This window comes from Littorina saxatilis, linkage group LG2 (assembly GCF_037325665.1).
Source record: "Littorina saxatilis isolate snail1 linkage group LG2, US_GU_Lsax_2.0, whole genome shotgun sequence".
NCBI classification, from domain to species: domain Eukaryota; kingdom Metazoa; phylum Mollusca; class Gastropoda; order Littorinimorpha; family Littorinidae; genus Littorina; species Littorina saxatilis.
Window position 1 is genome coordinate 28,295,343 of NC_090246.1, and position 13,112 is coordinate 28,308,454.

The window sequence follows — 13,112 nt, forward strand, 5'->3', positions numbered from 1 at the left end:
CATTGGTGTATCCATACCTTTCCTACTTGATCACGCAGGCATTGCACACAAGTGTGTTGTCGGGGATGTCATTTTAAATCAGCAGTGGGTGAAAGGACTCATCATATTTTAACCCTTTCACTGGTGCAATTCTGTAACACACGTTACATAGCCACTGGTGAATTAACAGAGAGAAAAATAAAGAAAAACAGTCATATAGGTTTTTGTGTCCATGGAAGGTAATCGGAACCGACCGAACAGACAGCTAGTAACGCGACACATATCGTGACAACCAGGTGACAGTATACGTAACGTAGCGCAACAACCAGCCTAAGGTTTAAATTAATAAAACTTTGCATACTACAGAAAAACTGTTCCGTAAAACTCTCGCTTACTCCATACACATCATATGCATTTAGAGCGCTTACTTCCCTTTGGTTATTTTGATCTCTAAATAGCGCTCTGCCTCATTTATTTCAGATGTTCACAGTGAATTAGAACTCCGGATTAATTACGTTTTATTGTTCTGGTTTCAAGCTTAATAAATAAGCTCAGCCACAGAGGCAGTATTCGTCCACACCAGACCTGATTCACAAAAGTCACAGGTCAAACTGATCACAATCATGTTTTCGAAGCACAACAGATGATGAATTAATTTCTTCTTATCGGAATATGACTCAAGAGTTCCATTTGTGTACGTCTTCTGCGCAAATTAAAACTATCATTTTCATTTTTTATTTGACAAGTTGCTAAACAAGAAAGTAAAACTTAAAGTTGGGAAAATTCTTTCATTGAAAAAGTTTGATGGGGCACCTGTGACCTGTCCACTAAATGCTCTCCAGAGCATTGAAAGGTTTCCCCAGTGTTAAGGTTTCTTTTTGTTTTGTTGTTCTTTTGGCTCGTTGATTTCAGTGTCTGCCAGAGGAGAACATCATTTCCATCACCGATTTAAGTTTTTCTTTTTTCTTGATTTTTTCATAAATTGATGTTTGCATAGGACCTAAAATGCAGAAATGCTGCAAAGCATGACAGAAGTTTATGTCAGGGGTGGCACCAAAGACTTTATGCCTAAAACTTTCAAAAGTTACTTGTACGGACATGCAGGCAAATTTACCCCAAAAAAGAAATCCTACTCGCATCCCTAATGTATATATGTATCACGTCTTTTCTTGTCTTAATGACAGTAATGAAGAAGCACTCTTGTTTGAACATACATGTCCTGAATGTTTGACTTAATCATGATTACATGGTGGTTTGAGCTCATTCACACAAAACATTTAAAGAAGACAATACAGATACAAGTTTGAGGTTTATTCAAGAAACAACTTTATACAACCGGTTCTGATCTGTAATTAACCCAAAATAAAAACAATTTCAGAGGACATGAAGATCAGAAAATCACAGATTTAGTTTTTTTCAGGTCAAGGTTTCATAAAACAACATGACTTTGAATAAGAACAGAGAAAATCACAGCTGATGTGGAGCAGTCCTAACCACCAAGATATTCTACAATGACTCAGTAGACTCGTACAGACACTTCATGTTTTCCTCCTTGTGATGTGATCATAAATGACGATCTGGATATACCTTGGTGTTTGGATGATTGTTCGTGAAGAGTTGTCACCTGGTGAGGAAGCCTGTACGAAGAGAAGAACAAGTATCTGTATAAGACACCTGTAAAAAGACCCTGTGGATCCTACCTGATGGTTTGGTCGGTAAGCATGGTTCCTTCAAAACTGTTCTGGGTGTAGAAAGAGCAAAGACAGTGCAAGCTCACTTTTGAAGAAAGTAAGAGAGACATGATAGAAAGGCAGAGAAACAAACAAACACACAAAAGACACACAGCCAGAGAAATGTACAAAGCAAAGCCAAAGGAATCTAGGTTTTTTTTAACGTTCTTCCTCTAAACTTTATCAGCCTGGAAACAAGTCACTGCTTATTGCATTAACATCATAAACTGATTATCATCTGGACAACATAACCATAAGCAATATTTCTAAATCTGAAATCTGAAAAACTAAATGACTATTTGTGAGACAAACAGTGTTGGAAAACAAAAGAATTCTGTACTCACCAAGACAAGGACAGCACAAACTGTCAAAATGTTTTCCTATGGAGGCTTCTTTGTGACACAAATAAAAATAGAACCAAAAAGCAAAAGTATGGAGCAGAGAGCAGATGAGACGAAAAACCGAGGTCCCTTCGTGTACACTACATTGGGGTGTGCACGTTAAAGATCCCACGATTGACAAAAGGGTCTTTCCTGGCAAAATTGCATAGACATAGATAAAAATGTCCACCAAAATACCCGTGTGACTTGGAATAATAGGCCGTGAAAAGTAGGATATGCGCCGAAACGGCTGCGATCTGCTGGCCAATGTGAATGCGTGATGTATTGTGTAAAAAAATTCCATCTCACACGGCATAAATAAATCCCTGCGCCTTGAATAAAGAAAATAAAAAAATAAATCCCTGCGCTTAGAACTGTACCCACGGAATACGCGCGATATAAGCCTCATATTGATTGATTGAGAACAAAGCTTTTGCTTTTTGGTTCTCTTTTTATTTGTGTCTGGTGCTTTTATACCAGATCTGTGCTGGTTTACACATGTTGAAATAGGAGAGAAGGTATCTTTAAATTTACAAAATGAATTAATTCTTGTGAGTCATACCTTTGGATCCACGTTGATGATCTTACGGTCACGTTTGTTCTTGAAGAGAAGCCCAGATGCATTTTCAGCTATCACCTGGTAGTTTGGAGTGGGGTTGGATGTGGATGTCTGAGTTTCCCAGTTGTAGAAACTGAAAATAAAAAAATTGCCTTTCCCTGAAAAAATCATCACTTTTTTCTTGTTTATACTTACTGACCTGCATCTACTGTCAGATCCTTTTCATCTGAGATTGTTCAACTCCAATTACAAAGGTTACGTATGTCAGCATAAGTTTCCCTGCTTGACAGCATCCTCTCGCATGAAAACTGTACAGCAAGCAATGAACTCTTTTGCTCATCAATTTCAAGCTCCCAGCGTTTTAATACTGAAAAGCATATAAAACATAAGATTGTATTTCAACAATGTTCCGTACACTATGAATATCAATTGCTTGGTCTGAGTACATTCAATACATTCAAACATTCAATACATTCAAACACAACACAATGCAAAGTGCTCACGGATTTACTTACACTGATAAACATACAAACACACACACACACACAGAAACACACTCCACATTGTACCATGTCCTTCAGTGTATAAAGTTGACCAGCTTGTCTTATAATCATCTGGTCAATGCAAAGGAGAATTCAGAGAAAACTTTTCACATCAAATTAAACCACTAGGTCATACCTTAACTATCAAACCCTATTTCTCTTCAGCTCTCAGCATTTCTGTCTCGTTTTGTAGAGAAAACTTTTAGCAATGAAGAAGTAGGTGGTAAGCAAGATTTACCAGGTGAGGTTGATGTGTGAGGCTCACATTCATAATGTAAGATGAATGCATGTACTGGCAGCAACAAAATTACAAAAGTTGCTTGACTGATAGACTATACCAGATTCTTCTTTGTTCATGGGCTGAAAATCCCATGGTACACTCATGTTTTTTGCACGAGTGGGTTTTTACGTGTATGACCATTTTTACCATGCCATTTACGCAGCCATATGCCACTTTTGGGGGAACTATATCAGATTTGACTCGGTCATACCTGAGGTCAGATGGTCGGGGAAGAAGACGTTTCCGTCCTGCAAAGTACGGCTCAAAATCTTCAGCTTTTAGTCGGTAGGCGTAGTCAATGTAACCTGAGATTTCCTGTCCTCTGGCATTTTTGTCTCTGATGAAGATGATTGTCTGAAAAAAGCAAAGACATCTTTACCATACAATGTTTCACCTCTAAAAGCTGCAAACAAGCTAAGAATTTTTCACACCCATCTCCACGGTTTTAGACATGCAAAGCCTGCAATTGCAGGCCCAAGACATCATTCACCAACAGCAAGAATCACCTTCTAACGGAAAAGATAGTAAATCCTACCGTCATCTTGCCGCTCCTGTTGGCCTCTTCTCGTGTGGCAAGGGCTCGCAGCAACGGGTCCTTCAACTCTTTTCCAGAGCTGGTAAGGGTTCTGCAAACACATTTTAGGCATTTGGATAAAATTATGAAATGATGAGATTTTGTGCAGCAGAGAAGAGTCAAGGAATGAAAACATAAATGGTTGCAACAACAACTAAGTGAACAAATTCTACAGATATTCAAAACAATGCACGCATAGCAGAAGAAAAGTGGTGTCGTTAAGACACCTGAACTGTTGTTCATGCAATGCATACAGCCTATCCCATGCATGTACATGCTTACCTCAGCAATGTTGCACCCACACAGACAATTTACAAGTTAGTGATAAATCACGGGGATGTAGCTCAGTCGGTAGCGCGCTGGATTTGTATCCAGTTGGCCGCTGTCAGCGTGAGTTCGTCCCCACGTTCGGCGAGAGATTTATTTCTCACAGTCAACTTTGTGTGCAGACTCTCCTCGGTGTCCGAACACCCCCGTGTGTACACGCAAGCACAAGACCAAGTGTGCACGAAAAAGATCCTGTAATCCATGTCAGAGTTCGGTGGGTTATAGAAACACGAAAATACCCAGCATTGCTTCCTCTGAAAGCGGCGTATGGCTGCCTAAATGGCGGGGTAAAAAACGGTCATACACGTAAAATTCCACTCGTGTAAAAAACACGAGTGTACGTGGGAGTTTCAGCCCACGAACGCAGAAGAAGAAGAAGAAGTGATAAATCAGCTACATATTATATACTCTTGGGCTGACATGCAGCCCTGACGAGTCCTTACTTCTGTTGGCTCCGTTTGGACAACCGGCTGGCTTCGGCTGCAGCTTTTCTTGCCTCAAACTCTTCTCTCTTCAGGACCTCGCCACTACCACGGTAACCCAGCTCCACCAACTGCCTTGCAAGCTCCTGGTCCTGGAAATCACATGCAGGAAAAGGTTTGGTAAAACACAATCACAAAGAAGGGGTAACACTTTCAAAGCAATGGGTCTGATCTGGCTTTCAGTAAGGTGCACTTGCGAGAATCATTTCATTTTCAGTGATATAAACGCTTGGTTAAAGTCAGGTTTCATAGTGTATGAATCAATTGGTTTAGCCTAGTCAGCTTGTAAGAATGTTAAAGCTAATTGGCACACAAGATCATTAAAACAGAGCTAGGTAGTTTTATTTACAACATCTTTTACACTTCTGGTAAAACATTGATAAAGGTAACCTTACTTGCACATTCATGTGTGTGTGTGTGTGTGATTATGTGTTATGTAAGCTCAGTTTGCTCGCCTCTGTTTTATTAAATGATTTTTATGGTCTTTGTATGTTTTTAGGTTACATGTTTTCATAGCTGTGTATTCAGGGATGGCCAAATCTCGAAAATGTAACTCACCAGCTGGGCGAGTAACTTTAAGAAAGTCACTAGTCTGTCAGAAATGTCACAAGCCCAGTACATACCACACACAAAAATTATGAAACAGTGTTAGTATGAATGGCTGTCAGATTTATATTTACATACACAAAATAGTGTGGTATGTATGATCGAGAACTCGACCGTGCTCAGTCTGGAGTTTTACACCGTCCTTCACTGACGCAAGTAGCATTGAACAATTTATATTTCATGCGACTTGTCATTTTTAACTTGAGCAATGTTGATACAATTTAAAATGCATTATTTTTCTCTACTTCTTCTTAAAAAATGTGAGCAAAATCAAACCCGCCATCGTCTTCAAATTCAACTCAAACTTGCTAATCTCCTCTCGGCAATCACACTCCAGTGATCTTTGAATGGTCAATCTTTTCTCTTTCTTATGCTGTTTACTTAAATAAAACAGCTCAACCGCAGCCCAAATGAAACGTTGAAAGTGCGCCTGTGACTGATTTAATTGAGCCTAATGTTCTCAAATCACTAGAACATGGCTGTGATTTTGTGGAGAACAGAAGTCTCTGCACATGTGCTCTGTTTATTTGGCTTTAAAAAATGAACCTCAATTGTACAAACAAAAGCTATTTATTATTATAATCTTTAAAGGCACAGTGCAGCTCACAGCCTTCGTTTTGCGTTTTTGTTGCAGCTGAGTGCATTTACAGTTCAAAAATCCTCCTATGGTAGTAAAACAAACCCAAAACTACCCAACGACGACATCTGTGAAGCTCGACAGTTTCTTGTTCACGCGAGTGCATAAATTAACCTAGTTATTACATGGTGTTTGGTCGGAGTTCGATTCAACTGAGTGATTCCGGCCTCCATTTTGTTTTACACAAACTCATGATGATGTCTGACATAGTTTGCTAGTGACGTGTCTTTTTGTGCATGATGTGGTGATCTACCTGATCTAAATTTAGATCCAAAAATAGGTCAAGACCAGCTGGGTCCGAGTACGAAATTAATTCGCAAAAACAATCGCAGTTCTTGACTCTTTGGGTGCAAGTCAATGAAACTTGGTAGTTCTTCTAACGGATAGCTGCCTGAGGTATGACTAAAAGCCCCAGGGGCTCCGTGAACCTGGATTTGACAAGTTCAGTACCTTTAACACTCTTACTTGGTTATGATCCTCTCTTTCATTCTCATGATTTACATGAATCTATAAAGCAGCCCTTCCTCTTCTAATTGTGCACGTCCATGATACTGGGTAACAGTTACAATATCAGTGAGTGTCTAACTTTGCTGGTCTATAAACTTCTTTTCTTTTCTTTCTTTCTTTGGTGTTTAACGTCGTTTTCAACCACGAAGGTTATATCGCGACGAGGGAAAGGGGGGAGATGGGATAGGGGAAAGGGGGAGATGGGATAGAGCCACTTGTTAAGTGTTTCTTGTTCACAAAAGCACCAATCAAAAAATTGCTCCAGGGGCTTGCAACGTAGTACAATATATATGACCTCACTGGGAGAATGCAAGTTTCCAGTACAAAGGACCAAACACCTCCTACACACTGCTTGACCAAAATCTTTATAAACATTGACCATATTCTATACAAGAACCACTTAACAAGGGTCAAAGGAGAAACAGAATCCGTTAGTCGCCTCATACGACATGCGGGGTGCAGAGAAATAAGGATGTGGAAAAGAAGACTTTTGGTAAGTGAAATAAAGGTGATGGATCCAGTCAGGTAGAAATAAGACAACAAGAAAAGAATTGGAAAACTGCAGGGAATAGTAGGGAGAGTTTTCTTGGAAGGAAATATAGGTGAAAGGACTGGTAAGGCAGAAATAAGACAAAAGAAGAGAAGAAACAGAACCGTTAGTCGCCTCTTACGACATGCTGGTTAGCATCGGGTAAATTCTTTCTAGTCCCAACCAATATGGGACTCCCCCTAACCCGCGGGGGGTTCTATAAACTTGCTCTCACAAAGTCTTGGACTCAGTTGATGGTTTCATGTGATGTATGACAACTTTGTCTGATGAAATAAAACCTGTTTGCAAAAAGTGTTTGTGAATTTTTTAAATATTTTTGTTTATCGAAGCATGGCCTCAAACTGGCGCTTTAAAGTGGGACATGAACAAAGCTTCTCACTTCTATGCATTGGTGTTTTTGTTAGAAACACCAAAGATTTTCGTTTTCATTACTTTATTGTCCCATCGCTGGGAAATTCGGGTCGCTTCCTCTCAGGGGAAAGCTAGCAGCAACGGAGTCGCGCCACCCAGGTGTCTGCGTGTTTAGGTGTATTCAGCCACCTGCACTTATGGCAAAATGACCAAGGTCTTTTACGTGCTATTGTGGTGACATGGGGGTGGGACATGGCTTCCGTCTCCGGGTCTGCACATAAAGTTGATCTGTGTCCGTCCCGGCCTGAATTCGAACCTGCGACCTTCCGATCACAAGTTCAGTGCTCTACCAACTGAGCTACAAAAGATCATTTGTTAGGGCACATGATTTTAGGTTAGGACACATTTTTCCAATAAAAACACAGAAAATAATAAAACACTTACGTGATTTTGTTATTTCAGATTTAGATGGAAAAGCCTTGTCGTAAGTTACTTTCGTTTTCATAAACGCTTTAGGGAGAATGAATTGTCTAAAGTACTAACGCGCACACTTTACAGCAACAACATTATTTTGTATGTTGGATTATAACTTAATTAACTGAGCAATAGATCTTTCAAAAATATCAATGATCGGCGATAAACACAGACAATTTTCTGATCTCACTCGGTTTCGTTTCCTTCTGTAATGTACGCAAAGCACACTAACTGACAACACGCAGTCGACCCGACCCTCTTGTCAATGTGTTGTGATGACGTAGATGCTCGAGAACCTTCCAATTTGTGTCTGATTGAAAACAGGTCTTTTGTATGTGGACAAGCCTGTTTCAGTTTAATTATTTACACTTTTTTGTAAAGTGCTCATGTCCCCTAACTGTTACCCAGTATCATGGACGTGCACAATTATCTTTTTCGTTTCTTTTTAATTTTAGAACACACCTCTCCTCGGGTACTTATTTTCTCAGGGTTTTTCGTTTTTTTTGGGAGGGGGACAAATAGTCCGCTCTCCTTCCCTGCCAACTGTAGAACAATCTGGCAAAGCAGTCATTAGAATATGCACGGTAGCCTAAGCAAAATAAGAATTAAAGCTGTGATAAACTCCTACTGATGTCCCCGAAAACAGATATCATGCAACAAATACTTGCGATACAAACTTGTCAGAAAGGCAGTCGCCTGACCCCAGGCAACTACAGACCGGTGAGCCTGACCTGTATCCTGTGCAAAGTGATGGAGGGTCTAGTGAGGGAGAGAGTCATGAAGCACCTGGCAGAGAATAACCTTATCCACAAAGAGCAGCACGGTTTCGTCGCAGGTCGGTCATGCGTGACTCAACTCCTGGATGTTTTGGATGCCTGGACTGAGGTTCTTGACGATGGCGGGAGTGTGGACATCATTTACACTGATTTCATGAAAGCGTTCGACTCGGTGCCTCACAAACGTCTGCTGTCAAAAGTTGCGGCCCACGGAATCCAAGGAAAGGTCCTAAGATGGGTGGAGTCATTCCTCACGGACAGAACCCAGTGCGTAGTAGTCAACGGAGCATCCTCACAGCAAGCTAAAGTTACTAGCGGCGTGCCGCAAGGCAGTGTTTGCGGGCCTCTACTCTTCGTCATCTACATCAACGACCTGCCGGAGGTGTGTTCCTGTCCTGTCCGCCTATTCGCCGACGATACGAAGGTCTACACTCGCAGCGACACAGAGGGGGGGCCAGAGGCACTACAGCATGACCTGGACAGTCTACAACAGTGGTCGGACAACTGGCTGCTCCGCTTCCACCCAGATAAGTGCCACACCTTGAAGCTCGGCAACAAGAAGTCCGAGGCAAAGTACTTTATGAAGGGGAAGAGGGGAGGAGTGGATGTCAACATTGAGCTACAGGAGAGTGAAGTGGAGAAAGACTTGGGTGTGCAAGTCGACAACAGACTGAGCTTCAAAGAACACGTCAGCATAGTCTCTGGAAAGGCCAATCAGATCGTGGGCGTCATCAGGAGAACTTTTGACTACCTGACGGAGGAAATGCTCATCCAACTATACAAGAGTCTGGTCCGACCCAAGCTGGAATACGGGCACTCAGTGTGGCAGCCACACAACAAGACGCTATGTGCTGAAGTGGAGAACGTGCAACGCAGAGCGACCAAACTCATTCCAGGTCTGAAAGATGAGCCCTACTGTGAGAGGCTGAAAGCTCTGAAACTTCCAAGCCTGGAACACCGTCGCCTGCGGGGCGACATGATAGACACCTTCAAGTATGTGCACGGCATGTACGAAGCGGACAGACCCCACTTTGAGCCCATCAGCAGTAGAGACACTAGAGGCCACTCTCTGAAACTCGGCAAAGACCACTGTAGACTGAACGTACGAAGCAATTACTTCTCCCAGCGAGTAGTGAACACCTGGAACAGTTTGCCTGAAGAGGCAGTAACAGCGCCATCAGTCAACAGCTTTAAGACCAGGATAGACAATTTCTGGCGCCACAGTACTTCTATGTACAACCCTACCTGCCTAGTCTAGATTGTAAAATAGCCCGCCACGCATGCTACAGTCTAGTAATAGGACCTATGTAAAGGCTACACAGCCTACCACATAGTAAACTTCAAGTTCAAGTTCAAGTTCAAGTTCAAGAAAGGGATGTAAGCGCTCTGCATGCATACGACATCGGACATGTGCAACAAAAGTACGCAACACATACTCGAGATTCACACACGCTAAAGTTAATATCTTTTACCTCCAAGTAGTAGAGATCAAATGAAGTAATCTGTGAATCCAGAAAGTCTTCATAAGAATTGAATTCAGTGACAATATTGTCACCACTACCGCTTGGTGCCTCTTCGTCCATCTTGGTTGTTTACATGGACGATTTGTGACGATGATACTTCCGCTAGAGAAAAGGGAGTGCACAGCCAAATGTTAGAGAACTATCACAGTTAGAGAATGCATAATATAGATATGCATAAGATATCAAGCAAAAATATATTTTGTGTCTGATTTAATCGAATCGTTTTCTTACTACCACAATCACTATTTTTGTGAAAAACCAAAACTCTTGCGTATGAATATTCCGAGCCATGGAGATTTAGGGGAGAGTACTCTCAAAACTTTGTTTATTTATTAAAATGATAAGCAATGCATCAAAAATAGCGGAAATGTCATTAACTTAAGTTTCAAATAATAAGTTCACTTTCTAATCAAATGAGAGAAAAAATTGCAGTGTTCCATTCAACCATTGTTGTCGTTCCCATGACAACAAAATGGTGGCACTTCCGAGGCTTCTGGAAGAGGAAGGCATCATGAGAGTGTGAAAGTGGACTGTACCCTGCTAGCTACAGCTGCTCAATCTAAGATTCACTATTGAATCGGAAGATTCAGGTGAGGAGAGAATGTTGGTGTTGATAAAAGGTGTCTCAATTCGATTCAACGTCAAAACAGCCTTGTTCAGGTGCCCTCTATGTATGTCACAGTCTATTAATACATTTGTGGTATGTGGTCTGCCTGATTGCCAATCTCTCTCTCTCTCTTTCTGTCTGTCTGTCTGTCTGTCTGTTTCTCCATTTCTCTGTCTCTGATTCCCGCTGTCTCTGTCTGTCTGTCTGTCTGTCTGTCTGTCTGTCTGTCTGTCTGTCTCTCTGTCTCTCTCTCTTTTTTTTCTCTCTCTCTTTTTTCTCTCTCTCTCTTTTCTCTCTCTCTCTCTCGATCTCTCCAGCTCTCTCCCCACAGAATAAAATGTTTATATGTCATGTAAAATATTGTTCAGTTGTTCCTTTGATTACATTTATAGTCAAGTTGTTTTAAATATCATAGACTGGGAATTGAGATGAGGGTGGTCGGGTATATGTGTGTGTGTGTGTGTGTGTGTGTGTGTGTGTGTGTGTGTGTGTGTGTGCATGTATGCATGTGTGCGAGCATGAGTGTGCGTGTGTGTTTGTGTGTGTGTGTGTGTGTGTGTGTGCATGCATGCATGCGTGTAGAGTGATTCTGGGAAAACTACTGGACCGATCTTTAGAAACTTTACAAACAAATTTTTCGAGATTATATCCCTCGACTGTTTTATCTTGATATATGTCTTTAATGACATAATTTCCGGTTTTTAGTAAAAGTTGAGACAGCTGTGTCACGCCCTCATTTTTTGATCACATTGCTTGAAATTTTGGTCACGCAATCTTGAAAGCTTTAAAATTAACTATAATGAGTTTAGTAATTAAAAATGTCAAAATTCGAATCAAAATTTACATTTTAGTAATCGATCTAAAAATGATCCATCTTATTCTTTATTATTTTCTTAATAAAAAAAATGTACAGACATGTCATGTTTACTCTGAAAATGTACTCACTTTGAAAGAAAATAGGTTAATTAGCACTAAGTAAGCTGGACCCATCTCAGTCTTCGGGTTTTGTCTAGCGAACCTGAGTACACGTAGTCTCAATGTTGGCTGTTAGTGTTGATCTTTTAGTTTTAGGTGGACAGATTGAATGGTTTTACATCGCTTCACGCGACTTGTTTATTTGTCAATTGATTCCATGGCTATCACTGGCAAGCTGACATATTTAGGTTGCTTTAAGCTGAAGATGTAGGATGAGTTGTTTTTGTTGATTAAATCATAATCTTCAGGAGCGCTGAGCAGGCATAGAAAGCATTATGAGTTTTTTCTAATGTACTGACGGTTAGCATGAGATAAAAGACATGTCAAGGAAACTAATATCAACGTGAGCCAGGAGGTAAGTGTTGATACAGTATAATTTTCATGATATATCTTATCATATTTTGCTAACAGTTCACATTGAAATTAACAGTTTTACTACCGGCTAATTTCAACCAAAATGATATCCGAAGCGATCTTGCGAAAAGCAAGAAAGGACCCTAACGTGACCTCATTTACCTGACCTTATGACCTTATCATATTAACAGCTTAAAAGTTTGTACATGAAAAAGGAAAAGAGTTAGAATCAACATCAGACACTAGGAAATAATGTTAAACTATATTTGACATAAACTGAGTTACGCAATTTCATTTGATTCTTCAGAACTTTGACCATGCAATTTTCAAGCGAGCAGAGAACATGATAGCATTCTGAAAAGGTGGGCGGTGCCTTGCCATTCTGTTCACACACACACACACACACCCCACCTACAAAGTTGGCTTTTCTGTAATTTAACATATGGTAAAGTGTTTTTATCACTGTATTAAGAATAAGAAGTTTAATTCCTTAGAATAAGTCATCCTGAAATCCCTGCGCTTAGAACTGTACCCACGGAATACGCGCGATATAAGCCTCATATTGATATTGATTGATTCATTGATTGAAATGCTTAATTCAAAATGTTAGTTTTTCTTTAGTTATTTTTAGAGTCATAAACAAAATGTGTCCCATCCTGACCATTACAACATATTTATGGGACTGTCACATTGCCGCGATTTAATTGTACAATTTGTTCCCCATCAACCATTACGAGCCGATCACCGATTGACTGGCATGATGATACCAGTCACACAGCAAGTGCGCTGCGCTAGAGCAGACAACTTTTGGAGAAGCGTGTTTGGCTGATGTTCGAACATTGCTCTCACCCCTTCTAAAAACACCTCTAACTTCTAAGCATTAGAACTTCCTGAGAAAG

At 40.6% G+C, this 13,112-nt stretch overlaps 2 protein-coding genes across 3 annotated transcripts in view; one reads left to right on the forward strand and one right to left on the reverse strand.

The window, feature by feature from the left end:
* Positions 1–1,275: 1,275 nt before the first annotated feature.
* Positions 1,276–10,385, reverse strand: LOC138958666 (cilia- and flagella-associated protein 299-like). The gene is made up of 6 exons (XM_070329892.1): positions 10,227–10,385; positions 4,815–4,945; positions 4,006–4,096; positions 3,682–3,824; positions 2,652–2,781; positions 1,276–1,616 (listed from the first exon to the last, which is right to left on the reverse strand). Exons 1-6 carry the CDS (start codon positions 10,335–10,337, stop codon positions 1,518–1,520), a joined length of 705 nt encoding a protein of 234 aa, XP_070185993.1. The 5' UTR covers positions 10,338–10,385; the 3' UTR covers positions 1,276–1,517.
* Positions 10,386–10,415: 30 nt separating this feature from the next.
* The window catches only part of LOC138958663 (trichohyalin-like), a 35,614-nt gene continuing 32,917 nt past the window's right edge, over positions 10,416–13,112 (forward strand). For both annotated transcript variants that reach the window (XM_070329889.1, XM_070329890.1), the window contains exon 1: positions 10,416–10,867. The gene's annotated coding sequence lies outside the window, so the exon portion shown is untranslated. The remainder of the gene's footprint in view (positions 10,868–13,112) is intronic.